Raw genomic sequence first — 26,904 nt, 5'->3', positions numbered from 1 at the left:
CTAGCTCTCCCTGAGAGAAGTAGCACTTGGGTTAGCAATATATATATATAATTTATTTACATTCACGTCCGCTAAAATCCCTACGCGCCCTGGCGGCCGGGCAAGGCTGTGTACATAAGGCCAAGTGTAAGTGCACGAATGCACTTAAAACAGAGTCAGGGCACAAGCTTCACATGACAGGCCCCGCACGGGGGCACCGGCCAGCCCCAAGAACGGGCACGCCACGGCACGCACACTCGCCATTGTCCAGCCCGGGACTCCCGTTGCATATTCACACGCCCCGTCAGGCAGGGCTCCTCGTGGCTGGGGGCAGGGGGGGATCAGAGAGGAGCCGTTGGGTGTCCCTGGGTGGGTGGGAGAAGGGCAGCATGTGAGAGGCAGATGTGGACTGACACCGGGCGTGAGAGACATGAGCAGCCTCCAGGTGTACAGCATGAGATGCATGTGTGGGGGGATGCATGTGACAGGAGCACACGGGACATGCATGGGCACATGCCCGTGTGTAGTTGTGTGCCTGAATCCAGGGGCCGCCCCCTGTTCAGCTGTGGCCCTCAGTCCCACAGGCTTGGAGCCAGGCCCCTCAGATGTGCCCCTACCCAGCAGGCACAGAAATGTTTGCATAAGGTCCAGCTCAGGCAGGAGCTCCGGGGGCCACGTCCCGAGCCCATCGTGTGCATGTATGCCCGTGTGTATGCGGCCCCCTGGCTGGGGCAGGAGGAGAGGTAGCATCACACGCACATACACACACACAGATGGGCTGGGCCCGGCCCGGGCTCCAGGCACTGTCCACCCTGGGCCCCGGGCAGAGTCGGAGCAGGTGGCAGTGCCAGCCCGGCCAGGCAGGCCATGGAGGGGAAGGAGTGCGGGCAGGGTCTGAAGGGCCAGTGTTAGGGGATAGCGTCTGCCAGGAGGGGGCCTGTCCACACAGCTCTCCCCGGTGGTGGCTTCTGCCTGTCCCTGGCGGGTGCCAAAGCTGGTGAGAGTGTAGGCTTTGTGGGCCTCGCCGGCCTCAGCATTCGGCCTCTGACACTGTGAAGAGGCCAGCATCTGGCTGGCCAAGTCCGGCCACTGCTGCAGCCAGCTGGCTGAGGTTGCCGTTGGGGAAGTGCCGTGCCTCCCACAGGTTGAGGATCATGGCTGTGGGGCTGGGCTTGGAGGCAAAGAAGCTGAGATGGCTGCAGAAGGGAGGGGAGCCCGTCAGTGGCCTGGCTTCCCTCAGGCTGCAGCCTCTACCCTCCTAGACCACCCAAGGACAGGGCCTCCCCTCACTCAGCCAAGGGGATGCCCCAGCTGCTGGTGGCTGGGGCACAGGCCCCAGAGTGTGTCTTGTCCACCGCTCCCCCACCATCCTCTCCACCCAGGCTGGACTGCAGGTGGCCTTCACAGCCCCTCCCTGCCCATCTCCCACCCACCTGTCCAGGTGGAGTTTCTGGGCCAGAGTCCGCCAGTCGGCACCCCGGCTACAGGGTGGATCCAGGCTGGTAATGATCTTCTGCCGAATGAGGAAGGGGATCTTGAAGGCACTGGGGCCCACTAGGGCTGGGAGCCCCCCTTCACTCTCCAGGGCCAGCAGCTCAGCGAATCTCGTGTCCTGGAAGTGGGGAGGGGTGGAGGTAACCGTTACAACTTGCCCAGCCCAGCCCACTGCTACCTCACGCTGGGGGAATGCCTGGACCCCCTCAGGGCATGGGGACAGCGTGGGCACTGTTGCTTCCCAGTGGGCCAGGGCCCTGCTCACTGGGGCATTGAGGTGCAGTGACCTGCCCACAGTCACACAGCCAGTGAGCAGAGGAGCCTTCTGACCTCATTCTCCTTCCCACCCCATCACTCCTCCCTAGGTCACCTCTGCCACCCTCTGCTGACCAGCAGAACTCTGCTGATCACTCAGAACTCACTGCTGTCCTCTCACTGCCTCTGTCCTCCACACTCAGTGCCCTCATTGCTGCCTGTCTAACTCTTACTCATCCTTCCAGGCCCAGTAAAAGTCCCTCCTCAGGGAAGTCCTCCGAGGTCCCCAGGCCAGCTCCATCTCCCCCTCCTCTCCCTGCTGCTCCCATCTCCTCCTCCCCAAGTCCAACAGCATCTGTCTGCATCTGTCTACATGTGCATCTGCACCTCCCTCCCTGGGAGACTTGGAGGGAGCTACCAAGCGGTTTCTAGGAGGTGGGCTTGGTGGCAGGGTAGGCCCAGTGGGGGAGCACATTATGGCAGTGCTGCCCACCTTGGTGATGTTGAAGTTGATGTTGAAGCTCTGCCCGTCGCCCTCCACCTGCCATACCCACACCTTGCAGGCCAGGTCGCTGGTGCTGGGGCTGACGCGCTCCAAGGTGAAGGTACAGTGCAGGTACTGCTGTGTACCATTCCAGATGTGATAAAAGGGGATCTCCTGGGGGTGGGGGGTGACAGAGAGGTGGCATCAGGTGTGCCCAGCTCAGGTGTGCCCAGCTCCAAGCACCTTGAGCGCCCGCACCTGGTAGCTGACGAGGAGCTTGCTCTTCCACAGGGAGCTGGGCACGTCATGGATGGACAGGCGCAGGTTGTGGTAACTGTCCTTGAAGTGCAGGATGCGAGGCTCCTGGATCAGCTGTCCTCCCAGCTGCTTCTCCAGCTGCACCACCTCCTGCAGTGCCCCAGGTGTCAGCCAGGCCTGGGGGCTGGGAGCGCCCCTCTCTACTGGCCCCTCCCTAGGGCCAGGGGTGGTCAGCCGTCAGAGCCGGCCTCCCTGTGGCAGGGTGGGGCTGCAAGGTACCTTGAGTGCATCGTGGGTGTCATGCAGGCAGTAGACTCGGATGTTGTACTCGAGGGAGGTGCAGGCCACGGGGGCAAACAGAAGCAGCTTGAGGCGCTTGGCCGCGGCCACGCTGAGAGCCTCTCCCACCAGTGCGAATCGGCCCAACTGCTCCGTGAAGACATAGCAGGCGCCGGCCTCCAGCTGGCAGTAGTAGAGGTGGGAGGGCGCCTCCTCGCCGAGGTGCAGCACATCCTGCAGGCAGGGCCTGGTGGGTCAGCTCGCAGCCAACCACAGCTCTGAGGAGTGGCCGGAGACTGGTTGTGGGGGGGGGGGGCGTGGCTCAAGGGCCAGGCAGGAAGCCAGACACCACCCTGAGCTTGGGGGTGGGGGGGTGGGGGTGGGGAGGAGGCTTGGGGCTCACCTCCCAACTGCCTTCGCAGGATTGCTTTTTGAGGTGCAGGCTCCAGCTCTCGGGGCTGGGCTCCCCACAGTGGTCCATGGCGAGGATGACTGGCCGGGTGAGCAGGACTCCGGGGGGCCCACAGCTAACGATGGGACTCAGCAGGGTCTGACAGCCGGCTAGGGGCAACCTCAAGTGGGGAAATATGGGTGGGAAGGGAAAGGCATCAGTGGGCCACCCTGGGACCCTGGGGTTAGGGGCTGTGGAGCTGGGTGGAGCTTAGGAGCCCCTCTTCCCCTGCCCTCCCTCGGGCCAGGCCAGACCAGGCCCAATAGTGGGGTGGGCAGGGGCGTCACGGTGACAGCAGGAAAGGACAGGACCCACCCAGTCCCAGCAGCAGGGCCCATGCCCACACCTCACATCCTCCGGCTTGTGCAGTGTGAGGTAGATCTCGTAGATCTTTCCTCGGGGTATGGCGTCTGGGGGGATGAGGAGGCTGATGCCTGTGACAGAGCGGGGGGACAGCCGGGGCTTACCAGGGCTGCAAAGACACCAAACACCTTACTCCGCCAGTCCCTCCCTGAGCCTCCCTCTGAGGACTGACTGGCGCCAGCCTGGCCTGGGAACAGAAGTGCCACTGGGACTGCCAGGCTGGCCAACCACCCGCACAGGCATGAAGCTGAGTCAGGGAGACCCCGAGTGGCTGAGGGAACTCAGGTGGGAAATGCTTGCCTAGTTAGCTTGGGCACAGAAAACTCTGGAACCCCCAGGTACACTGTACCTACCTGCCCCATCATCCACTTAAAAGCTTCCCTGCCTCCAGGGTCGAGTCCAGCTCCTTGGCTGGATATTTAAGGCCCTTGGCCTGTGGGCCTAGCCTGTGCTGCGTACTTGGCTGTTCTGGAGCCACCACCCTAAGTGTGCCTCTGAGTACTCCCCCCTCCTGGCCTGCTCACGTTCCTCCTCTCTCCCTCGGCTTGGCCACCTCTGGGTGGGCACCCCACCTCTGGTGACTTTGCTCCCTGTTGGGCAGTGGCCCCCTGCAGGTGGGGCTGGGGCCTTTAACAATCTTGCCTACTTTGGTAACCTTCCCTAGTCTGGGTGCCATTGCACACACGTCCTGTCTGGCTGATTCGCCTTTGTCTCAGCGTCTTGCAGGGGCAGCATCAGAAAGCATCTGCTGGGGAGAGGTGGTTCCAGAGGAGAGGCAGGGGGCAGGCCACGGTGAGGCCAGGGGCTGGGGAGTCACTCTGGGGATGGCAAGGAGCGGTCCTGCCCCACCTTCCTGCCCTTTTAGGACAGAGAGCCCCTATATCAGGAGGGGCCTCAGAGGCTCATGACAGGGAGAGGGGAAGAAATTCTATGGCTATCCCACCAAGTCCAAAAGCATATGCGTGCTCTCCAGAGTGGGCAGCTCTGAGGTGGGGTGGCTGGAATATCACAACTTCCCAGCAACTGAAGCCCAGGAGAGAGAGGGAAGCCAGTGGTGGTGTATTTGCAGCTACTGCTCCCTTCTCTATCCTGTGCTGCCTCCTGGTACCGGCTGCCAGGGTTGGTGATAGTCTCGGTGATCCACGTGTGAATGCTCTCTGTGGCGGGGGTACCCTCACTCAAATACTCATTCAGTGAATGCTAATGCTGAGTACTCAGGAAGGTGGGGAAAACCATGAGCCCTGCTCTCATGAAGCATTCAGTCCGCGGGGAGACAGATAAGTGGACGGCAGCAAAGGATGCTGGGTGTTGGGGGAGAGCAGGGTGGAGCACAGCCCACCTGGCCACTCGCCCCACCAGGGGAGTGAAGGGTGCATGGTCACTGAGCGCCCACTGTGTGCCTGCCTTTTTCTAAGAGCTTGACATGGACCATCTCACCTCATCATCTTAGCAGCCATGTGAGGGGGACATGAGGCATAAAGGGACAGCTACCAGACCCGAAGGAGAAGTAGCAGTTAAGCTAGTGGATGGGGGCAGAGAGACGGCATGTACAAAGGGCAGCCCAGTGTATTTGGGTTCATGAGAGCCCACTGTGGCTGCCAAGTGCAGGAGCAATGTGCATGGGAGGAGAGGCCACTGCAGCTGGCCACAGGGGATGAGTCCTTGTGGTTTTGTCATGTGGGCTTTGAAGGGAAAAGTGGAAGCCCCAGAAAGGGACATGATCAAGTGTGGCTCTAGTGAGTAAATGCTTGGAGCTGTGACTCAGACGAGAGGTAGGTGTGGTGGCCTAGCCCAGGAGAGGCAGCAGGAAAGACAAGCAGGAGGATGCAGGAGCATTTGAGGAGAAAGAATGATGGGATCAGTGTGTGAATGAAGCTGGTGTGAAGGTGAAGGGGGAAAGTGAAGAAGGGCAGGAGGCCAAGGTGACCCCTAGTTTCTGTCTTGAGCAACTCGGCTGTGCCATGCCTGAGGAAGAGAAAACTGGGAAGGAGGAGGTTCTGGGGGAGGGTGGGAGACGGTGCTGTTTTAGGCATGAGGAATCTGAGGTGCTGTGAGACATCCAGATGGAGCTGTCCAGGAGGCAGCTGGGTGTACGATTCTGTCACCCAGGAGAACTGTGGCTGGGGATGGAGGAATGGGAGTGATCTGCACAGACATGGCGATTAAAGCCATGGGGTGGGTGAGATCACTTGGGAAGAGGGCGCCAGGGTTGGGGGTGGGGGGCGTGCTCTGAGGAACACCTACATTTAGGGAGCAGGCACCAGGAGCAGCTGCAGAGGAACAAGGAAGTCAGGGCCATGTGGGGTCACCTAAACCGAGGAAATAGAGAATTTCAGGGTGGGAGAGGGGAGACACACCAGAGGCTGTGGCGCTTTCCCGAAAGATGACCATCAAAAGGGTCTGTGGATTCTCTATGAAGGCGTCTTTGAGACCCTGTCCCAGGGGTTTCAGTGAGGTGGTAGGTGGAGGAGCCCCTGTCCAGGCATTTTTCCTCTGCTGTCTCTCCACTAGTTCCCCAGATCCCTGGGGCCTAGGGCCCGGCACACACAGGCTGGTTGGCTGTGTAAATGAATGGACAGTAGTCTTGTGTCCTTGGGCAACAGAGGGAGATAGCTCTGGCCTCAGCCTCAGTGCCAGCCCCACTGCCAGCCAAGACTGGATCCTCTCCAAAACTCTATCCTTTTTCCTTGCTGGGCTGGCTCAGCCCTCGGGGTGAGGCTGAGAGGCATAGGAGGAACATCAAGGCCGTCCCGGTCCCGTCCTCCTCCAGGAGGGACACATGCTAGTCTTGTCTCTTAGAGCTCCCTGGGGCACTCTAGGGTCCTTCCCACCTGTATTAGGGATCATCAGCCGGCCCCCAAGGAAGTTGAAGGTCCCATAGGCCATGTTGCTGGAGCCGCGGGGCAGGGAGCGGAAGTAATTCTGGGTGGAGAGGCGGGAGACGAAGTCCTCAGCCTCAGAAGTGGGTGAGCTGTGGTGCAGCGTGTGGCGGCCGCCACCCAGCGGGCTGAGCAGGTGCCCGTTGGTGAGCTGGAACTTGGGGCTGGGCCCATCTTGCCGGGGACACAGACTGCCCTGGTAGGTGGTCGTAGTGGTGCTGAGGTCTGGCTGGATGGTGAGCAGATGGGGATTGTCTGCAAGGATCAGACAGACTTAGAGAGTGGCACGGGGGGCAGCCCTGTCTGGGCGGCCCTTGGCATGGGGGTCTGGCACGAGTGCTGGGGACAGGGGCACCCCACCTGCTTTGCTGGGCTTGATGCTGACGGGCTGGAAGCCTGAGGTGAGAATGGATGAGTCGGCCACATCCGAGTCCAGTCCCTCCTTCTTGCGGCAGTACACAAGAATAAGGACGAGCAGCAGCAGGAGGAGGCACACGGCCACGGCTACGAGGCCCACGTAGAGCGCCACGTCCTCTGGGCCGGAAGCAGCTGTGGGAGAGAGTGCAGGCTTGGGAGGGGTAGGGTGCAGGAGGCCGGGAAGGAGAGGTCAGCGGTCTACACCCCAGGAGGATGAGGCCTCCACTTCTTGGGCATCAGCACCAGTGGAGCAGCAGACGCTGGCAGCAGGGAGCATGGAATCGGCACACATGCATTCCAGTCCTGCATCTGCCACCACCTTGCTGTGTCTCTGAGAAAATTGCAACCCTCATGAGCTCAATTCATGTTGAAGTTGCTGCTGATGGAGAATGGAGGAGGGGAAGAGCCACTTTCCTGGGTGGCCTGGAAGCAGGCTGCTAGGCTGAACCTGCTCTTCTGGGGCCTAGGGCAGCTGAGACTGAGGGTGAGCTCCTAGGATCCCCAAAGCAGGGGATCTGCTTTCTGGGGAGGTGGGGGGGGGTGTGCCATTCTGGTTCCTGGCCAGTCCCTGGGCCAGGAGCAGGGGTGCTAGGGCTCTTCTCCTTGTCTGCCTCCCACAGGCCTGGGGCAGGGCTGAGGAGAGAGTGATTGACTGTCTGGAGGAAACTATATTGATTTTAGAAGGGCTTTGCATAATGGAAGAAATGTCCATCAGAAAGGAATTGACACAGATAATCAGGTTTTTAATTGAAAGAATGGGGGAGGGTGTGTTCTAGAGACAAAATCCAACAGAGATCTTTAATTGTTAGTTATGGCCTTGTAATTAACAGGCCTCACAAGTCTGGTGTCCCCACAGGACTTGTGTGTGCACTTGGGGGAGGGGCGGAGGTAAAACTGCAGGAGAAGACAAGAAGGGGGTTGGGAGATGATCCCAGAGGCCAGGTGTGCACAGTAAAATCTCCAAATGTATGCATGTCTCAGGGCAGGTATGGGAGGTATTGGGGTATATGTGGGCACATGTTGGGTGTGTTAGGGATGGGGTTCCCCAAGGTCCTGAGCTTTGAATAGGGGGTGCAGCCTGTGGCAGGGGACTGATCCCTTAGCCACCACCTCCCGGGGGCAGGGCCGGGCCAATCCTGGCAAACTCAAGAGGACTCCCGGGTGGAGAGGACTCACTGTGCACGCAGAGGTCACTGGTACAATTGCGGGTGTCCAGGTCAGTGCCTCGGCATTCCTCACCTCCGTTGCGGGGTGCTGGGTCAGAGCACTCACGGCTCCGCCAGTGGGTGCAGTCGAGCCCACAGGCCGACCACTTGCTCCACGGGCTCCAGCTGCCATCCACTAGATGCGAGACAGACACGGACAGAGAAGAGATGGCGTGGTCAGCCCAGGGAGCCAGTCTAGGCCATCTGCCAGTGTGGCCCCGCTGGGAGTCCGGACCTGGTGCAATGTCAGGGCTAGGGCCAAGCCTGCCAGGCTGCAAGCCCTCTGGTGTCCAGCGGGCCTGGATGATGCATGCTAATGACAAAAGGCACGATGACGCTGGGCCTGCTTGGTTCTACCCACACCGGGGGCCATCCTGGCCCTGGGGCAGTGAGGGCACTTGGTCACACAATGACCCTCTGATCCCAGGCACAGGTGGTTCTGCAGCACCAGGCTGGGGCCTGCCCCACACTGACTGTACCTGTCCTGACTGCACCTTAGATCCTGTGACTCAGCCCCTCTGCTGAGGCTGGGCCTGGACACAGACTGAGCCCTGCCTCCGATCACACTGAAACCCATCCTGGCCTCAGACTGTGAGCCTGGCCCTGCGTGCGGGCGGGTGGGATGGAGCCATGGGGAGCAGGCTGGTGGGCACGATGGAGCCAGGGCACGGAGATGGCGTGGTGAAGAGCGATGCGGGAGGCGGCAGCCGCTGGTACCTGGGCACAGGGTGGCGCAGGCTGTTTTCTGGACATTCTGCCCCTCACAGAAGGCGCCCCCGTTGAGAGGCGCCGGGTTGGTGCAGCTCCGGCTCCTTTTCTGCCAGCCGCGCCCACAGCTGGCGCTGCAGACGGACCACTCGGTCCACGTCGACCACCCACCGTTCACTGGCCGGACAGAGAAGGACTGGGGTCAGGGAGCGGGGGCTTCCTCAGACACACTGGCCCAGGGGCCAGGGCAGGAGGACAGAGGGGCTGTGAGCTGGAAACGGGCAGGCTACAGCTGTGTTGAGAGAGAGGCCCTGGAGGGGAGACCATGCTTCTGCCCATTGCCCCCAGGGCCTGGCAGCACCCACTCCACAGCCCCTTCTCCCCGTGGGCACCAGCCCTAGCTACAACTCCCATGTTCCTCCAACCCAAACCCCAGCCTTTCACGGGGGTTACTCCCACACCCCTCCCTCTTTCTGCTCCTGGGGGTGCCCAGGTCGCTCTACTTCCTACCCTGGGGACACAGGAGTACAGGCTGTGGTCTGTCACTTTCCTAGACTCCCATCCTGTCCGCTCATCTCCTTCTGCACAATGGCCTCCTGCCCACAAGTAAGCCAAGGGATGGTCCAGCTACAGATGACCATCAACCTGCCCCCCATCTCCACCCAGATAGGCCCTTGGCTCCCTGACAGCCACAGTAAGCCCTCTCCCTGTCCTTCCCAGTCAGGCCACGGTTTGGCTTGCCTGGTCCTGGCTCTGCAGGGAGCCAGCCACATGTGGTTGCCCTGAAGGCAGCCCCAGTGCCTCTCCTATGCCCGGAGCCCTTCTGCCCCACCAGCACCGGGGCCCACCGTAGACGATGACAGCAGCGGAGGCGCTGCGGCGACGAGCTACGATGTTCTTGGCCACGCAGGTGTAGTTGGCCGTGTCAGCCAGGCGGGCCTGTCGCACCACCAGGCTATGCTCCCGCGTGATGTACACATTGGGGTCCAGGGATGGGTCCACCAGGTCCTCGTTCCGGAGCCACTCCACCTGGGGGAGGGAGCCATGCCACTGTACTACCTGACTATGCTGGCCCTGCCCGGAGCGAGAGTGGCCCCTGGGGTGGGGGATCAGCCTGGAGGGGTGGGCAGGCGGGACTCGAGACCTGGGAGCACTGCCCACCTGTGGAGTGGCACTGGAGCCCTGCTCACCTCAGCTGGAGGGATGCCCTCTGGTGGGCGGCAGGGCAGCACGATGCCCTGCTCCAGGGACACCTCCTTGGCCAGCGGCTCCTGCTCAAAGTTCTTGCGCAAATCTGGGGGAAGAACAAGAGTGTCCTCCAGGCTGAGTGCCTCACGACAGGTCAGCCTGGCTGACCCTGTCCCCTGGTCCTGCAGGGGCCACGGCACATGCCAGAAGGAAGTGTCAAGTGCCCAGGGGGACATGGGGGTGGCTGGGCAGCGTCCATAGGCACTCCCTCCACCCATCAAGGCAGGATCTGAGGATTTCTGAAGAGACCTCCTCCCCCAGTGACACCCTAGGGCCACCTCCGCCCTGGACTCACAGGCAATGCGGATGTAGGCCTTCTGACTCTTGGTGGTGCCCGAGGAGCTCCATGCCACGCACTGGCACCAGTACTCCTCCAGCCCAAACACCTTCTCCACCTGCTGCCTCGAGACATTGATGCGGACCTCCATGGCAGGCAGTCCTGAGGGTGGAGCGGTGGGTAGCAAGGGCCGGGGCCATGCCTAGCCCCCAGGCCTCTCTGTCCAGTCCCTTGCCGGGCCCCTGCACCACCATAGTCCTCCCTCTGCTCAGCGGGAGAGCGGACGGACTGTGGGGGGGGCAATGCTCTGCCTGGAGGGAACACTGCGGGGGCTCAGTGGGAGTCCCTTTATATCACCTGAAGGTCAAGAGTGGGTGCTTAGCACTTCCATTCATTATACTTTGTTACCCAAGGCCTGTCTCCCTGGAGTCACTTACAAAAATATCACTACAGGAGCTTCCTGTTGTTTCAGAGACAAGGGCACAGAGGAGCCTTGGGCAACAGGGGCTGGCAGAGGAGGTGGGGCAGATAGGCTAGCCCTGGGACCTTTGTGGGTTAAAAAAAAGGGTAAGGAGCGATCTGGCTCACCTCCTGGGGTTAGTAGGTACATCCTGATGAGTGATAATATAATAACAGCTATTAACAAGATAATTACAGTGATTATGTTGTATGATAATAGACCCCTGGGGCTTAGCAAGGGTTTCCCATGTGCTGGCTTATCTTTTTCAATCTGCTCTCTTGGAGGTATTGCTCCCACTCCATGGATGAGGAAACAGAGGCTCAGAGAGGCAGTGACTTGCCATAGGCATCCAGGGCTGTCTGCTGTCTGAATCCAGAGTATGTTCAGAGTGCTCAGAATCCAAGGCGTGCGAGGGGTTCACCGGAGGAGGGTGCTGGGGTTCCCATCCCACAGGGAGAAATGCTGGCGAGGGGGAGGGGGCAGCTCACAGAGGGGAAGCTGGCCTGTGATGGGTGGCCGGGACCCTCTCTACCCTGAATGGACTGGGCTGGAGGAAACACCTCTCAAGGATGGACACAGTCCCCCCATGTCTGCCACACCCGGAACCAGGTGTGGGGCATCTGGGGAGGGTCCAGATTTCTGAGGACCCAGGAGGGGGAATACCAGTCCTCCTCCAGGCCCCTGGCCCTCAGACAAAACAGTGTCCCCAGGAGTAAGAAAAGACTGTTTCCAATTTTTCCTCCTCCTGACCCCAATTTCCCTTGGGTCATTGGCTTATCAGAAAGAGGGAGAGAGGCTGGTGTTTCCACTGTTAACAGAGAAATTCAATTAGGGCTGCATTGCAGGAGGAGCCGCCGCCAGGCTGAGCAGGCAAGCCAGGAGGCTGTTTTCTGTCTTAATTTCTCTAACGTGTCTTTCCCTGACCCCTGCCCAGACCCCTCCTCATGAGTCTCTCCGGCTCCCACACTGGGCTCCCAGATTTTCCTATCCCTCACCCCTGCCCTCCCCGTGAGTTCTCGCAGGATTTGGGGTGTGTGTATCACCTCTGGCTGAGGTCACAATCACTGGGCTAGATCCCTCCATTCTGGGCACTGCCTACCCCATCCTCTAAGGCACTGGATGTGTGCATTCTAGTGGTGTGGGATGAGGGCTGAGAAGCGAGAAAGGGTCCCTTACAGGGTCTGTGCATAGGAGAGGGGCCCTGGGCACCAGCCAGCTGTCAAGCACACAGATTCTTGGAGCATCTGAGAAGGAGCTGTGCACATACTTGGGGGTAGAGACAGGGTCCTCCCTCTCAGCCTTTGGGGTTAGTGGTGGGAGACCTCCAGAATATTCTGAACTGGATACTTTTCCTCTCTTGGGTGGACAGGTCTATGGATGGACTGCTCCATCCCCCATGGTGGTGGGGGGAGCTCGTGCACCACCCAGGCAGCTCAGCTCAGGGAGAACAGCACTAAATTTAAGTGCTCCTGGGACCTCCTTGGTGGTCTAGTGGTTAAGAATCTGCCTTCCAATGCAGGGGATGCGGGTTCCATCTCTGGTTGGGGAACTAAGATCCCACATGTCTCAGGGCAACTAAGCCCGTGCGCCGCAACTACTGAGCCTGTGCGCTGCAACGAAAGATCCCGAGTGCCTCTACGAAGATCCTGCGTGCTGCAACTATTTGGCTGCAACAGCCAAGTAAATAAATAAATATTAGAAAAAAATCTTAAAAAAAAAAATTTAAGTGCTCCTATATCTTTTTCCCTGTCTCCTCCACACTTCTGTCCTGCCATCTCATCTCCTTCTTGCTGCCACGAATAAGGGCCAGGTTTGTCCATGAGGTCTAGATCCAGGCAGTGCCCTTGAGCCCCACAGGCTCTGGGAGGTGGGGAGACCCAGAGCCTGCCCTCTGGTCCTTGAAATGAGGGGCTGTGCCCTCCCTGCTGCAGGTCAATGAGCAGCCTGGCTCCTGGGAGCAGTTTCTGGGCACGGCTGTGTCCGCACCTGCCTGGTAAATGTGAGCAGATGCTAGCCTTGGGGAGGGATGGGAGGATGTAGGGGTCCCTGCTGGCCCAGGCCTAGGAGCGTGTCGGGTGTGTGCTGGCGTGTGAGTGCCGTGGGCGTGTTGGGAGGCCCTGGTGTGGGCATGCTGAGGGTTTCTGGGAGGTGGAGGGGTGGGGGTAGGGGGCTCTGAGGGCAAGTGAGGGCTTAGGGTACCTTCTTACCAAACTGCTTCTAATAACCAGTCAGTTTGTTTAATACATGATAAATTACACTCCCAGACCAGACTCCAATGCTTGGTTTTGCAAATTTCCAGCTTTTACACTATCAGTGGGTTTGGGTTCAAGAGATTTCAGGCTTTGGTCCCCTCCCCCTGGCCTTCTGGATGGGGAATGGGGGCGAGCAAGGGGGAAATCAGGTGCTCTCTCCTGGGGTGTCCACCCTGCCATTCCCACCCCCATGCAGAAATGGGTGGGGCTTCAGATTTGGGCTGACCTCTGACCCCATCATACCTGCCTGACCACAGAGCATTCCTGGCTCAGGGTCTTGGGTCTGTGTGTAGCATGGTGGTGCCGCCCATGGCCTGGGCATCTGTTTGTGGGTAAGTGAGAAGCCTATCTCTTTGCCTCAAAGCGCTCAATGGCTTTGGGTTGAGAAGTCAATAAGATCAATGAAAATTCAGATTTGCAGGCCATGGGAGGCCTGAGGTTGGATGCTCAGAGCAGGAGGGGGCCCTGGTGGCTATGGGGACGTGTCCCCGTGAGCTCTGCTCTCTGCCTGGCTTTGAAGGGAGCAAGGCCAGGAGAGCCTGTTGGGGAATGTGGGCTGAGGGCTGGCCTGGCCTGTGACTGCTATGTAGGCAAGAGCCTGGGTCTCAGCCAAGCCATGGATTCCAGACCTCGTGATGGCAGGAGACAAGGAGGGGTATATGTGGGAAGCCAGGAAGGGGAGGTGTGAGCAGTTTGGGGCTGGCCTGGCACCTTCCAAGAGGTTCCAGGACAGGCTCTCAAGGCTGTGGGGAGACAGGTCTCTGGCTGTGGCTTGCTCTTCCTCACCTGTCCTTTCCTGGGGGGACCTACCTCAGCAGCAGGAGGACTCATAATGCTGCAAAGTGGTGCTGGGCCCTAGGCATGGGGTAGGGAGAGAGGAAAGACCTGGGGCTGGGCTCCACCTGGGTGTGAGAGATCTCACAGCTTCCCCCACCAAGGGGGGCCATCCTCATCCCCATTTTACAGAGGAGGAAACTGAGGCCCAGGGAGGGAAGGGGGGCTTGCCGCAGAGGGCACCAACCCCATGCATTCCCCTCCTGAGAGTGGGAGGCAGAGCTGGATCACCTGCACCAAGAGCCTTGTGGGCTAAATTCTTAGCACCTCACCGAGGCCTGGCACAGGGCAGGTGCTCAGTTAAGACCTGAGGACTGCAAGGAGGACGCTGCCAACAGCAGGTGTGTGTAAGGCCAGGACAATGCAGGGCTCAAGGACCTGGGCAAGAATCACTCACTAGGGGGCTGACACTTGGGGGGAAGAAGACCAGCACCTGGTGACCCTGGCAGGGGAGGATGGGGCGTGACTTCTGTGGACCAGAATGCCTGGTTGGAGCCCTGGATGAGTCAGAGCCATCTGTAATAGGACAGGTTGGCTCTGAGGACTAAATCACACGCTGATGAAACTCAGGGCTCGTCTGCTCACATCTGGGTTCTTGTGAGAGCTTCAGAGTTCACCAGGGCAGGGCCCCCTCCTCCAGTCTCCCTCTGCCTGGCACCAGCTTCCCACAATGCAAGTGTGGCTGCAGCTTCCTCGTCTTGCCGACCACCCCCTCGACCCCCACTTCTGCCACTCCAAACCTGGGCCTCTGGCCAGCCTCCCATTCCCTGCATTTGTCCTTTGGCCTGATAAACAGTCATTCCAGCTGGTTTTAAGACCGAGGTTGGATGTTATCACCCCACCCCACCCCTACTCCGGGAATCCTTCCTGCGCTGCCCAGTCCCTCCCACCAGGAGCATGGGCCACCCCTCTGGGCCTGTGGTCCCCTGCCTGCCCTTGGCATCAGTGTGAGCTGTTCTGGGTGCCACCTGCTTGCCCCTGTGACTCAGGCCTCACTCAAGTGGCCGTACTGGGCACAGGGTCTGTGGGCTGTATGTCTCAGGCTGGCTGAGCCTCAGTGGCAAGGGGCTCAGGACTTAACCTGAGGGCTCATCATGTGTGTGGGCGCCACAAAGCATCAAGGCAAAGGGGTAAGAAATGAGCTTAACTGGGGTCCAGTTAGCGAGGAGGAGAGGCTGTTAGCTCTGCCAGGCCTGCTCTCGGGGAGCATGGGAACCCAAACAATGGCTCTCTGCCCCCATCCCCATTGCCTACTGCATAAGGCCAGGGCTGGAGGTGGGGAATGAGGTGTCCCACAGAAGGGGCACTTCTTGGGTCTGCCTCTCCTGTCAGCCCCCCACACTGGCTCCGAGTGTCACCCATAGCTCTGGTCATGTCACTCGGTAGCTTGAAATCCCATAGGACTGTGACCTCACTCCAGAGCCGGACGGGTGAGGCTCCTGGATGGCACCACTGCCCGCTGCACACACTCCACACACTCCCTGCTAAGCCTCGACCCGCACGCCGGCCCATCTGCCTCCAGGGTTTTGCTTGTGCTGTGTCCCTTTCTGGGGGTGCCTGGGACGCCCTTCTCCTCTTCTCGCCCTGACCAGGTTTACATGTCACCTTCCCCGAGGAGCCTCCCTGGGCAGCCACAGATCCCAGAACTCAATGAGAGGTCACTGTGCTGCCCCCATCTCCGTGGGGCTGTGTCTCCGGCTCAAGGGTGGGTGGGTGCTCAGGGAACGTGCCAACGAACGGACCAACGAATGAACCAACAGATGCACAAAGAAAACAATCACGGAATGTGAGGTCCGTGATCTCTTCCATCATCTGGGATCCACTCTTTTCAAACCTTTCTCTGCTGGCACCACTTGCCAGGCTGCCTCTGGGTCTGCCTGGGCTCAGATGCAGTGGCAGGGTCCCGCCCCCCCAACCCACAGAGCTCCCTGGGGCATTTTGGGGGGCTTCCCTTTTACTCACTCCCCCACCAAGTGATGAAGTCTTGTGAGGGTGGGCCTCCCAGGGAAGGCCTTGGTGTGTACACAGTGGGTCCCAGGTGTGGGAGTCCTGCCTCTCCTGGGGACCTGGGGTGGTGCACACAGAGTGGTTAGTTTCACCCTGGCCTCGGCTCACAGGCGTGCAGCAGGGGCAATGGCAGGCCCCTCTCTGGGCCTCCATTGCCTCTGAGTCTGAGACTCGCTCCCCCTTCGAGTGACCCCGCCTGGCACCCCAGCCTGGTCTCACCACTGCTCCCATCCATGCTGCGCTCGATCACGTGGTCCACCTGGCGCACCCACTCCCCGTTGCACTTGAAGAAGATTTGCGTGGCGGGCATGGCCTTGCACACCAGCAGTACCGGCTTGTTCTTGACGATGTACACGTCCTCAGGCTCCACCAGGAAGTGGGGAAGCAGGTCTGGGTTAGAGCCGGGCACCGGGTTGGCCACTGTGGCACTCTGCTGGGCCCCTGCAGCAGAAGCAAAGGGGGCAGGTGAGCTGGGGCCTCTGCTGGACTTGTGGGGCCCTCCCGGGGCTACCTGCCTGTTCAGGGGCTGGGACCGAGCCAAGAGGAGGCAGCCAGTGGGGCCAGGCTCTGCCACTTCCAGCCCAGCAGGCTGGGCTGCTGAATGCCTCCCTTAAACTTCAGTATCCCCTTCCATAAAATAGGGGAAGAAGCAGCCCCCTGTGGAGACAAATACGGAAGTGCCAGCACACAGCAGTGGTCAGGGCTCATTACCACGCTGGTAGAAGTTTAGGGATCTGGTGAGGCAGCCCACTGCCCTGGAAGGCCCCGGGCGGGGGGTGGTGGAGCAGAGGGGTAGGGAGTGGGGGGGGGGGGGTTGGGGGGAGAGAGGGAGGGAGGGAGAGGGCCCTGGGCAGCCTGGGGCTAGGGAGGGCAGGAGTCCCTTCCTCTGGTGCCCTGGCTGCCTCGGGGGCTGCTTCCGGGTTGCTCCCCATTCCTGGCCCCTGCATGTAGTAGGTGCTGAGAAAATACCAAGTGAGTGAAGGAGGGGAGGAGGCTGTGACGAGTGCAGATGTGAGGGGTGTTGGTGGCAGTGCTACAGGAGAGGCCCCCAGGAGGGGCAACTTGGGGTGAGCCTGGGCTGCTGGGTGGGTCCCGGGGAGGGTGGGAGCCAGGAGGGTGTGTCTGGGAGCTTCAGGGGCCCGGCCCATGTCCCACCCTTCAAGGAGACCAGAATATGGGTTTCCTCCTAATTTTAACTGCAAACCACAGCCATCTCACAAGTCACTTTTTGCTAATTATACAGGTAATTGGCTCTGAGGCTTTGGTGGAGGTAACCCCCCAGAGCAGTCTGACCGTCTGCTCCACCGGCAGGACCCTTGAGAGGGTGGGGAGGGGCGGGGTTGGTGGGGGAGTGGGAGGATGGAGAGTCGGGGCACCCTCAGCCTCCACACCCACCAAACAGGACCCTGACGGCCTGGCCTCTCTCAGGGCTGCAGTGATTTCCCCCAACACACACTCACAGCCAACAGGGGGCTCTGGACATAAAGAGGGAAAAGCTTGGGCTTCAGAGACCCATCTGCTCCCTGCAAGTGGTGACCTTAGGCAGGTTACCCATTTTGTTGTCTATGACATCTATGGAGGTCCTGTCTGCCCCGTGGGGGAGTCTGGAGGTGCCTCACGCAGTCGGCCTCCTGGCTCCACTACCTCCTTACGGGCAGCCCAAAACCCATGGAGGGCTTCTAACAGGGAGGCCTGGCTCCTCGGGCCCAGGGGGCACCCACGCTGCCCCTTCTCTCTTGCTTGCACAGGGACCCTCTCCTTCCAATGTGGGAGTCTGCCCTCTCCACCCCAAGACTGTGATTTGGGGGAGGGGATCTGTGCCTGGTCCTGTAGGCACCGGGTGGGTGAGCTGGGAATGTCTGCAGAGGCTGAGAAACCTGGTGTGACTTCAGTTAACCCCTGCTTGTTTCCTTGCCTGCAAAATGGGGGATGGTACCCAATTCTTAGGGCTCTCATGAGGATGAAGTGAAAAAAGGCACAGTGCTCGGAAACTGTTGGCTGCTATCCGTACCCAGTGCTTTTGCACTGACAATGCTCCTTCAGTAACTCTCCTAGCAATCTCTTCAGGGGTGGGGACTGATGAGGAAACTGAGGCACAGAACCAGCAGGTGTCTTGCCCTCAGTGTCTGCAGCAGTAGGCTCATCCACCCCTCCTCCTCCCGCCCTGGCCTCTCCCCAGCCTCTCTCCCCCCTACCCCCTGCACTTTCTGCTGCTCCGTAATGAAGGCTAAGCTGCCAGGGAACCACACTTGCAGTTGGGAAGACAAGCTCCCCTTGTCCCGCCCTGCCCCATCCTGAACCACTTCCATGGGGCTCTGCCAGTCCTTGGGTCTCTGTTTTAGGCTGAGGAAGGTGGGGATGCAGGCAGAGGGGAGGAGCCATCTAGTCATCTTACAGATGTGGAATCTGAGGCCTGAGGGAGAAGTCACTTACCCAGCCCCACAGCTCCAGCCCTGGACTCTGGGGGGCCCACATCCTGACCCTTTTTTATGACATTCACTTGTCACTCAGCCGCCCTGACCCAGGCAGCGGGCTCAGCCGGGGCAAGGCTGAGCTGGGCTCAGACCTCCCAAGGTCTGGAGAAGGGTGGGCTCCCAAGTGTGGGCCTGGTAGGTCCAGGAGCCTCTCTAGACACTTCCTGGGGAAGCCACGGGATCTTTGCAGACCCCAGGGCTGCACAGAGGAGGGCTAAGCTTGACCCCTGAGCAGGGCCCACAGGGGGCTGGGGGCAGGCATCACAGGCTCCAGAAGGGCATGCGAGACCTCAGTGTCAGCCTCCAGGCCTGCCCACGCCTCGCCTCACAGAGGCTCAGTGCGATGGCCTGTGTCTGATTACTGGCTGGGAGCTGGGTAGGCAGGGGTCCCAGCTGGGGGTATGGGCAGGGAGAGGGCACATGGACCCCCCCGACTTCCCTATCGATCACCGCGCCAAGCACTGCTCGTGTCAGCCGCCTGCTGAACCCAGCACAATCCCTCATGTCTGCATTTAACTGCTAATGAAAAATAAATGTACTGTGACCAATAAAGGACATAGCTCACTTCTCCTGGGCCTCCGCCACGCCACGCTGGCATGGTCTCCCCTCCCCATCCCCCTGGGGGGGCATTTATTGGGTGGACCCAGGGGCCCCCTCCAGGCTGCAGTTATGACCGCTGGCAAGGACACTCTAAGGCCATGGGTGGGGGTAAATTCAGCCCCTCTTGGGGCTGCTGGAAGCTTCCTGGGTGGCCAGAGCTGGCTTCCCCTCCCTCTGGCCCCTTCGCCCACTACATGACCTCCACCCTTGTGGTCGGCACCTGCAATCTGCCCACCCCCCTCACCGTCCCAGTTAGGTCTCTCACTTGGACTAAAGCACAGTGAGAGCCTTGGGTCTCTCCCTCTCCACGTCACAGGCCACTAGCATGAGCTATCTTTCCCTTTGACATGAAACCCTGTACTTGTCTATCAAAGACAACAGCAAGCAGTGCATGCTCAGTGTCAAATGATATATGATGTTTTCAAAAGGGCACGGACTCTAGTTCACTGCAGTCACCACCACTCCCTAATGCCCCATTTCTCCCTGCCGGCACTTTCCTACCTTCTCCTCAGGGCCCAGTTCTATCGTCACTTCTTCTGAAAGAGGACTCCCCCACCTCACTCTCTCAGGAAACCACACATGCCATTTTGCCCCCTCTGCATCTAGGACCTGTCCTCTCTGGTTCTATAGCTCTTATCACAGGTGAAGCAAGCATGTGGCTGCGGCCTGCCCAGCTCGAGGCTGCCTAGAGCTGGTGTTGGCGAATGGGGACTTGGATTTGGGTGCCTACTTCTGCTCCCTTCTGGCTGTGAGGTGATGAGCATGGGAGGAAGGCTTTGCAAAGCAGATGCACTGGGGCTGTGGGGGAGCAGGCAGGGGCAGGGCCCGCTGGCCACACAGGCCCTGCTGTATCCCGAACTCCACCCTCCAGGTCGCCAGAAGCTCCGTCCGCCACAGCCTCGCCAAGTCTCTCTTACTTGCCCAGCTGCCCTCTTGGAATTCAGTTAGAAGACTTCTTTCATTTACTAGCAGATCCCTGAGAACTTGGTCACTGAGAACTGCCGATGGGGCTGTATGGACGCTCAGGGCTTGAAGTGGGAACCCCATTCCCAGTGAGCCTTGGGGCTGGCCAGCTGGCCCCCACCTGTCTCAGGAGGGCACTGGCTGCCCAATCAGCCCCAGCCGGCACCCCTGCTCTGGCTGCCCATGAAGGGTGGGAGCCCCAATCCTAGCAGTTCCCACCTACAGTGTCTTCTTAGGGATAGCAAGGGAGACCACGTCGTGTGTAAGAGTGTGTGTGTGTGTGTGTGTGTGTATGTGAGAGAGAGAGAGAGAGGGGGTGTGTGTGTGTGTGTGTGTGTGTGTGTCTGTGTAGGGAGGCTGGGAGCTAGAGGGGGATAAGAGACCCCTGGGTAATGGGCCTTGGCCAGAGCTGAGCCTGGGACAAATGCTACCTTCTCCTTCCCCTCTCATGGTGCTCTTATGACCGGAAATGTATTCATTCACTCATTCTTGCATTCATTCAGTGAATACTTATTGAGTGCCAGGAACTGTTCTGGGATTTTGCAGTGAGCAAGACAGACACATCCTCTGCTCTCAAACACTTTCATTCAAAACGGAGAAGCAAAAGAAAATAGAGGATTCAGAAGTTGCCAAGTGTTCTGAAGCAGGTAAAAAGGGGTGCTATTTCGTAAAGGGTGTGGGTGCAAGGGCTCTAGAGGGGAAGAGGGCTTGGGGCAGGTTCCTCTGTTGAGGTGATGTCTAAGTAGACCCCTGAGGGCCAAGGCCAGGAGAAAAAGCATTTTAGGAGGAGGGAACAGCAGAGGCTGTCAGACAGGAAGCAGCCGGATTTGTTGTGAGGACAGCGAGGAGGGTGGCCAGGGCAGAGGGAGTGCAGGGGAGACAAGCAGGAGGTGAGTCAGAGAGGGAGCAGCGGCCTGATCTTGGAGTTTTATTGGGAAGGGGTGAGGAGCATCTGGGGGGCTGTGTGCAGAGGAATGCTGAGATCTCCCTGCGTGAGGAATGGGTGGAGGGAGGCAGGGGTGGCAGTGGAGAATCGGATGGGGAGGCATTCTGTGGAGTGGACCATGGTAGGCCTGTCCCATGAGTTCCCATGGGAACTCCCACCCAGACATCCAGTCTCAGCCAACAAGCCACCTCCTCCAGGAGGCCTTCTTGGATCCATACTCTTTGTCACTTTTCCCCTGTGCCCATGCTGTCCCCTAAGCCTTCCTCCAGGGTACATGCCATATTCAGGACTGGGCACGCTGCCTCCTCCACTAGGCTGTGAACTTACTCGGAGCAGGAGCCCAGGTCTGACCTGGATACTGATGGAGTGTTTGTTGAGTGACTGAATGACCACCCCCTTTTTTCCCTTGAACTTCAGAAGATTTGCCTAAGGGTTGCCCCCTTCACTCTTGTCCTGCAGGGAGACCCAGCGAGAGCTCAGAGAGGCCCACAGGCAGAGTTGTGGGCAGGGAGAGGCTCTGTGCTCCAGCCTGCCCTCCGCCATCCCCCAACATGCTGCTGCTCTGAGGTTGAGCCCCTCTTTTCTCACCTGCAGCCTGGGATGATAAGGCCTACTCGTGTAACTCTGAGGCCCAGGGTGGGTGTGAAAGTGCTTTCAAATGTTTTATTTTTCAAAGCACCATGAAAATATGAGGTGTGATTAATCAAGCTATTAATGAACTCGTGTTTTCTGAGTGAGGACTCAGTCTCACAGAGCAGGGTAGGAGCGCTGGGGGCAGGGTGTCATCTGGCCTCACTCAGCTGGGAGTAGTGAGCACTGCTTCTCAAGAACAGCTGTGCCAAGCCCCTGTCCATAGCTTGACAGGGGCTTGACAGGGGCTCCTTTTTATCCCTCCAACAGCCCCGGTCTGTGTCAATGGCAAAGGGGAGGGGCAGCAAGCCCCTGCTTTCGCTACTTCCCTGAGAAATGTTCTGGAGTTGAAGTGGGGTGGAGGAGAGAGAGGGGGCTGGGGGCCTGGCAGCCTCTGTCTTTCTCTTCCTGGCTGTCCACCCAGCATTGCACCCCCTCACCCCTGGGCACCTATGATCCCAGTCTCCCTGGCTCCCTGGCCTGGAGATGTGCATTTGGTCGGTCCGCTTGGGGCCTGGGTGTCCTGCTCCACAGGCCCAGGCGGGGAGAGGAGAGTCCACAGGATGGCGCACCACGCCCTTCACCTGGCATTCGAGGCTCTACTGGCCCAGGGCCTGACCTGTTACCTGGCCTTGCCTCTAGAGCCTCCCTTCAAGTATGTAGGATGGCATCTAGACTACTTGCAATTCTGCAAAGGCTTGTGCATACTCTGGGACCCTGCCTCCCTCCCGCGTCTGGCTAACAGTACCCGCTTTTCTGCAGGGAATGCCTGGCCCTCACACTACTCAGTCCATACAGTCATTCGGTCCTGGTGGGCTGACCCCATCTCTGGCTCCAGAGGTAGGTATACTACACTGACTAGTTCCCAGACAGGAAGGTCACCCCATCCCCATAGATGGGACTTCGGGATTTGGGTTGGGCTGCTGGGAAGAGAGAACCTCTCTTTCTGCTGGGCCAGTCCTGAAGGCTTTGCAGGCCATAGGAGGCCAAGTGAAAGGGGAGGCCATCCACGGGTCTGAAGCAGGGGCTTGGAGAATGGAGACAACCAGGGAAGAAAGAGGTTGACTCCTCGCTGTGTTGAAAGCCTGGGATCCCAAGAAGCCAGAAGGCAGAGCTACCCCTGGATTCCTTTCTTTGCCTAAAGCTAGCTGGAATGAGGATCCTTTCATTGCGTTGATCTACGCCCCCCATCTGCTCTCTGCCTGGGTGACTTCTACTTGTCCTTCAAGGCCTGCTCAAACACCCCCTCCCCCAGGAAGCCTTCCCTGACCCCCAGACAGAGCTGGCTACACCTCCCCTGAGCTCCCACAGCCCCTGGCCGAACTCACCTCAGTACCTCCCACATCATATGGTCACCATTTATGAATCTGTCTCCCCATGCAAACTGTCAGTGCCTTGAGGGCAGGGACTGAATGGTGACGTCTCTCCCAACCCTTGAGCATCCCCAGAGCCTAGCCAGGGACTGATACATAGTGAGTGTCCAGCGAGTGTTTGTTGAATGAAGGTTGAATATCATTACCTTGACTGGGACCAGAGCCCAGAAAGGAGGGCTGAAAGAGGGGGACACACACTCAAGCTTGGCTGGGAGCCAGCTCTGTTTACCTTCCAATCAAGCAATCAATCAATTCTAGAAACACCTGTGCTGGACCGTGGGGAGGTGGACCAAGGGGACTGTGGAGAGGCTCATGTGCAGGGTTGAGGGGAGACAGAGGGGGCTGGGAGCCATGGCCACAATGGTGGGGGACAGAGGGGGTGCAGACACACAGAGGAATGGGGATTTGTGCCTTCCTGCCCATCTACACCCCTGTGGCCTGAGACGGCTTCATTATTATTTTTAAAATGTGGGCCTTCCCTGGTGGCGTAGTGGTTAAGAGTCCGCCTGCCAATGCAGGGGACATGGGTTCGAGCCCTGGTCTGGGAATATCCCACATGCCACGTAGCAACTAAGCCCTTGCGGCACAACTACTGGGCCTGCGCTCTAGAGCCTGCGAGCCACAACTCCTGAAGCCTGTGCGCCTAGAGCCCGTGCTCTGCAACAAGAGAAGCCACTGCAATGAGAAGCCCGTGCACCACAACAAAGAGTAGCCCCCACTCACCACAACTAGAGAAAGCCCGCCCGCCGCAACGAAGACCCAACGCAGCCAAAACTAACAAAAAAAATGATGAGGGAGCTTCACTAGGAGGTTCTGATAAGCAGGGTTGAAATCTGCATTTGCTGTTGGAGACACACAGACAGCGGCGGGGTGGAGGAATGGTGGGCAGGAGGCCCCAAGACGACAGATCTGGGGGCTACACGAAGAACCCTGAGGTTCCAGGTGGCAACTCAGAGGTGTGGACCTGCCTGGAGCCAGAGCAAGCTGGGGGGTGCGCCCCAGAATTCTTCCAAATCCATCATGTAAAAAACTCTGCTCTGCCCACCAGCTGCTTCCGAGGCTCACCGACTGCTGCAGACTCCTATGCTGTCCCTTGTTTCTTGAGCCTCAGTTTCCTCATTTGGGGCAAATAGCACTGACCCAGCCCCAGGATGAGATGGGTCAGGAACGACATCCTGCCCAGGGCCTCCAGGCGTCCACCAGTGCTTCTCTTCTTTCGCTTCCTGGCCCCATGGTCCATCCCTCAGTCATTTGTCTCCCTGGCTGTTGCTCCAAACGTCTCAGGACTTCTGGGAGGGAAGGGACGGGTCTACTGCAGGCCCTCCTGTCGGGGAGCACGCAGGAGGTGGAGGTGGCAAGGTGGGGTGACAGCCCCTCACAGTGTCCCTTGGAAGGGAGGGCTGCTCCCCTGACCCGTGCTCACACACAGACGTGAGCGGCACTCCGGTTTCTATGGTAACATGTGCACGAAAATGTCACAGAAGCGGCAACCACCTCCCCAAGATCGGAGGAAAGTCACCCTCTTCCCCAGTGGGCTCCAGGGGCTTGGTCACAAGGACAGACACAGGCGTCACGAGGAGGACATGCAGACAGGCTGAACTGCAAAGAACAAGGTGGTTGGGGCTGGGCACGCTGCCACCTCACCCGTGTGGCTTGTCCTCTGGCATCTGCACTCAGGTGACTTCTACCCGTCCCTCATTTCACAGACAAGGAACATGAAGCTCACGACTTGCCTAAGGTCACACAGACACAGAGGGCAGGTATGCTCTCCACGCCTCCTGGCCCAGGCCAGCCTAGGGCAGGAGTTATGGGCCTTTCCTGGACCAAGGTCTGGCCCCACCCACCACACCACCCCTTGCTCACTTGGCTTACCTGCTGACCCTTCTCTGCTTCTAAAATCCTCCAAGCTCATCCCACCCCAGGGCTTTTGCACTTGCTCTGCCTACAATATGCTGTCCCCTGCTCTTCCACAGCTGGCCCCCTCTAAACCCTCAGGTCTCAGCTTCAACTTTCTTTCCTCCAACAGGCCCTCCTTGACTGCCGTGTCTGAAGTAGGCCCTTCTTTTGTGTGTTTTTTTTTTTTTTGACCGTGCCAAGTGGCTTGCGGGATCTTATTTCCCTGACCAGGGATCAAACCCATACCCCTACAGTGGAAGTGTGGAGTCTTAACCACTGGACCGCCAGGGAAGTCCCTGAAGTAGGCCCTTCTAACTCAGCAATGCCTCCCTTTCCCAGTCTATTTTCCTCATAGCACTCACCGCTATGTGAAGTCATCTTGTTTGTGTACTTGTTTGCTGGTTATTGTCTAGGTCCCCTTCCCCTGAAACGTGTCATGACAGCAGCTTGTCTTGTTCTCAGCTATAGTCCCAGGCCTGGCGCATAGTAGGTGTTTGATAAACATGTGCTGAATTCATGAATGAACAAACTCGGTCTTCCAACTCTATGCCCAGAGCCCACACTGGGCGCCACACTCCTGCCACTGCTAAGAGCCCCTAAACCCACCAGTGAAGGGGACTTAGAAACTATCAGGATGCCCAGGGAGAGAGTGCTTGATGGGGGGGACAGGCCTCCAGGGAACCCCTCCCAGGTCCCCTTCTGGCCACAGGGCCTTGCTTTGGACCAGAGAAATAGTTAATAAAGCTGAGGCTTAAATAAGCATTTGATTAACAAACGATAAAATAGCTATTGTGTCCCTGAATTAAGCTGTAATTGTGGCTGATAATTGGCTGGTTAGAATTTAATAAGCTGCAATTAAATAGAATGGAATCCAGGGTAATTATGTGGTCGCACAGCCCAGAGAGAACCAGGGAAGGAAGGCTTTTTCCTGCTTTGGAATCTTCTGCTGGTGCAGTGTGTGTGCTGTGGGTGTTTCTGGTGGTGGTGTGTGTGTGCACGGCAGGCTTCCTCCACTTTTCACCTGGAAGAGGCGGGCAGGTGGGTGCTGGCCCAGCCCCCTCACCACTGCTCGGCAGGAGATCATCACGCAAGCCCTGAGCCCTGCCAGGGCCTGTGGCAGCTCCAGCTGAAAGAGACATAAAAGGATCCCTGGCACAGTTCCCTGCAGGGTGGGAGGCCGTGGGAGGGTGGCCAGAAGGGCACTGGGAACACGGGGGAGGCAGGCAGGCAGGGAGAGGGTCTGCCTGCCTTCCTAATGAGAAAACTGGGGCTCAGAGAGGGAAAGAAGTTGCTCAAGGTCACATAGTGATCAGCGGCCGGGCTGGGCAAGATTTTCAGGTTGCCTTGTATCGAGGGTAATTCTGAGTGGCCAGGAGGCTGGAGGACACTTCCCTCTCCCCACCACCCCTTGCCAGCTCCCAAGGCATCCCTCCCCATTTCCATCCTTCACCAGGTAAATACACAGGCTAAGTAAGGATGGTGCAACTGTTCCACACATGCACCCTTAAGACAAGCTGCCCCCCATGCTCCCATTTCCCTCTCCCGTGGCCGGCCTGCCCGCCGGAGGCCCTGGTGGCTGCAGAGCTCCCTGGTGTCTCAGCCTGGCACAGCTATCCCTGCTCCCAGCCCAGGTGTGGCCCCCACAAGTCCAAGGGGATGATGAACAACACTGCTCAGGCACCGTTTATGACCCCATCAGCACTTTTACAATGTTGCCAGCAATTAATTTAATTAAGGACCCTGTCCTGGATATGCTGGCATTTCATATTTCACTGGTTTAGCGTGAGCCCGGCCTGAGCAGGGGCCAGGGGTGGTCCAGGAGCGGCAGCTCTGCTCCCCGGCTGGGCTCAGCTCAGGGTGCACAGGGCAAGGCAGTCGCACCCCTCCTCCCGGGATGGAGCCCAGAGACAAAAGGGGGGCCACCCAGAGGGAGGCCACCCAGTGATCTGCCCTCGGCCGGTGGGAGACACTGCCCACAACCCCAGCCAGCACGAGCACAGGCACACAGGCTCACACACACACGTGCACATGTGCACACATGCTCACGCATGCATACACCCATACACAGTCATACCATGATAATAGTGGCGAACTTTACATGGATTGTCTCATTTGGCCCTCATGACAATTCTAGGAGCCAAACTATTTTAAACCTCCAACTTCCAGGTGAAG

General features: G+C 58.9%; 1 protein-coding gene across 2 annotated transcripts in view; it reads right to left on the bottom strand.

Annotated features, from left to right (window-relative positions):
* Positions 1-1,009: 1,009 nt before the first annotated feature.
* The window catches only part of UNC5A (unc-5 netrin receptor A), a gene marked incomplete at its 3' end in the record, with an annotated part of 61,534 nt that continues 35,639 nt past the window's right edge, over positions 1,010-26,904 (bottom strand). The window contains exons 2-16 of one of the 2 annotated variants that reach the window (XM_079918062.1): positions 16,070-16,291; positions 10,316-10,459; positions 9,963-10,066; positions 9,621-9,801; positions 8,782-8,949; positions 8,036-8,200; positions 6,803-6,991; positions 6,395-6,697; positions 3,547-3,634; positions 3,153-3,321; positions 2,750-2,983; positions 2,471-2,620; positions 2,222-2,386; positions 1,413-1,591; positions 1,010-1,175 (exon numbers count right to left, since the gene is read on the bottom strand). In XM_079918062.1, the coding sequence (XP_079774188.1) occupies positions 1,010-1,175; positions 1,413-1,591; positions 2,222-2,386; positions 2,471-2,620; positions 2,750-2,983; positions 3,153-3,321; positions 3,547-3,634; positions 6,395-6,697; positions 6,803-6,991; positions 8,036-8,200; positions 8,782-8,949; positions 9,621-9,801; positions 9,963-10,066; positions 10,316-10,459; positions 16,070-16,291 (2,627 nt within the window). The remainder of the gene's footprint in view (positions 1,176-1,412; positions 1,592-2,221; positions 2,387-2,470; positions 2,621-2,749; positions 2,984-3,152; positions 3,322-3,546; positions 3,635-6,394; positions 6,698-6,802; positions 6,992-8,035; positions 8,201-8,781; positions 8,950-9,620; positions 9,802-9,962; positions 10,067-10,315; positions 10,460-16,069; positions 16,292-26,904) is intronic. The other variant, XM_079918063.1, reaches the window with a different exon arrangement.

The sequence above is a fragment of the Stenella coeruleoalba genome, assembly GCF_951394435.1.
Source record: "Stenella coeruleoalba genome assembly, chromosome: 3".
Lineage (NCBI taxonomy): Eukaryota > Metazoa > Chordata > Mammalia > Artiodactyla > Delphinidae > Stenella > Stenella coeruleoalba.
Note: the sequence above shows the minus strand (reverse complement) of the source record. Positions and strands in the feature narration are given on the sequence as shown.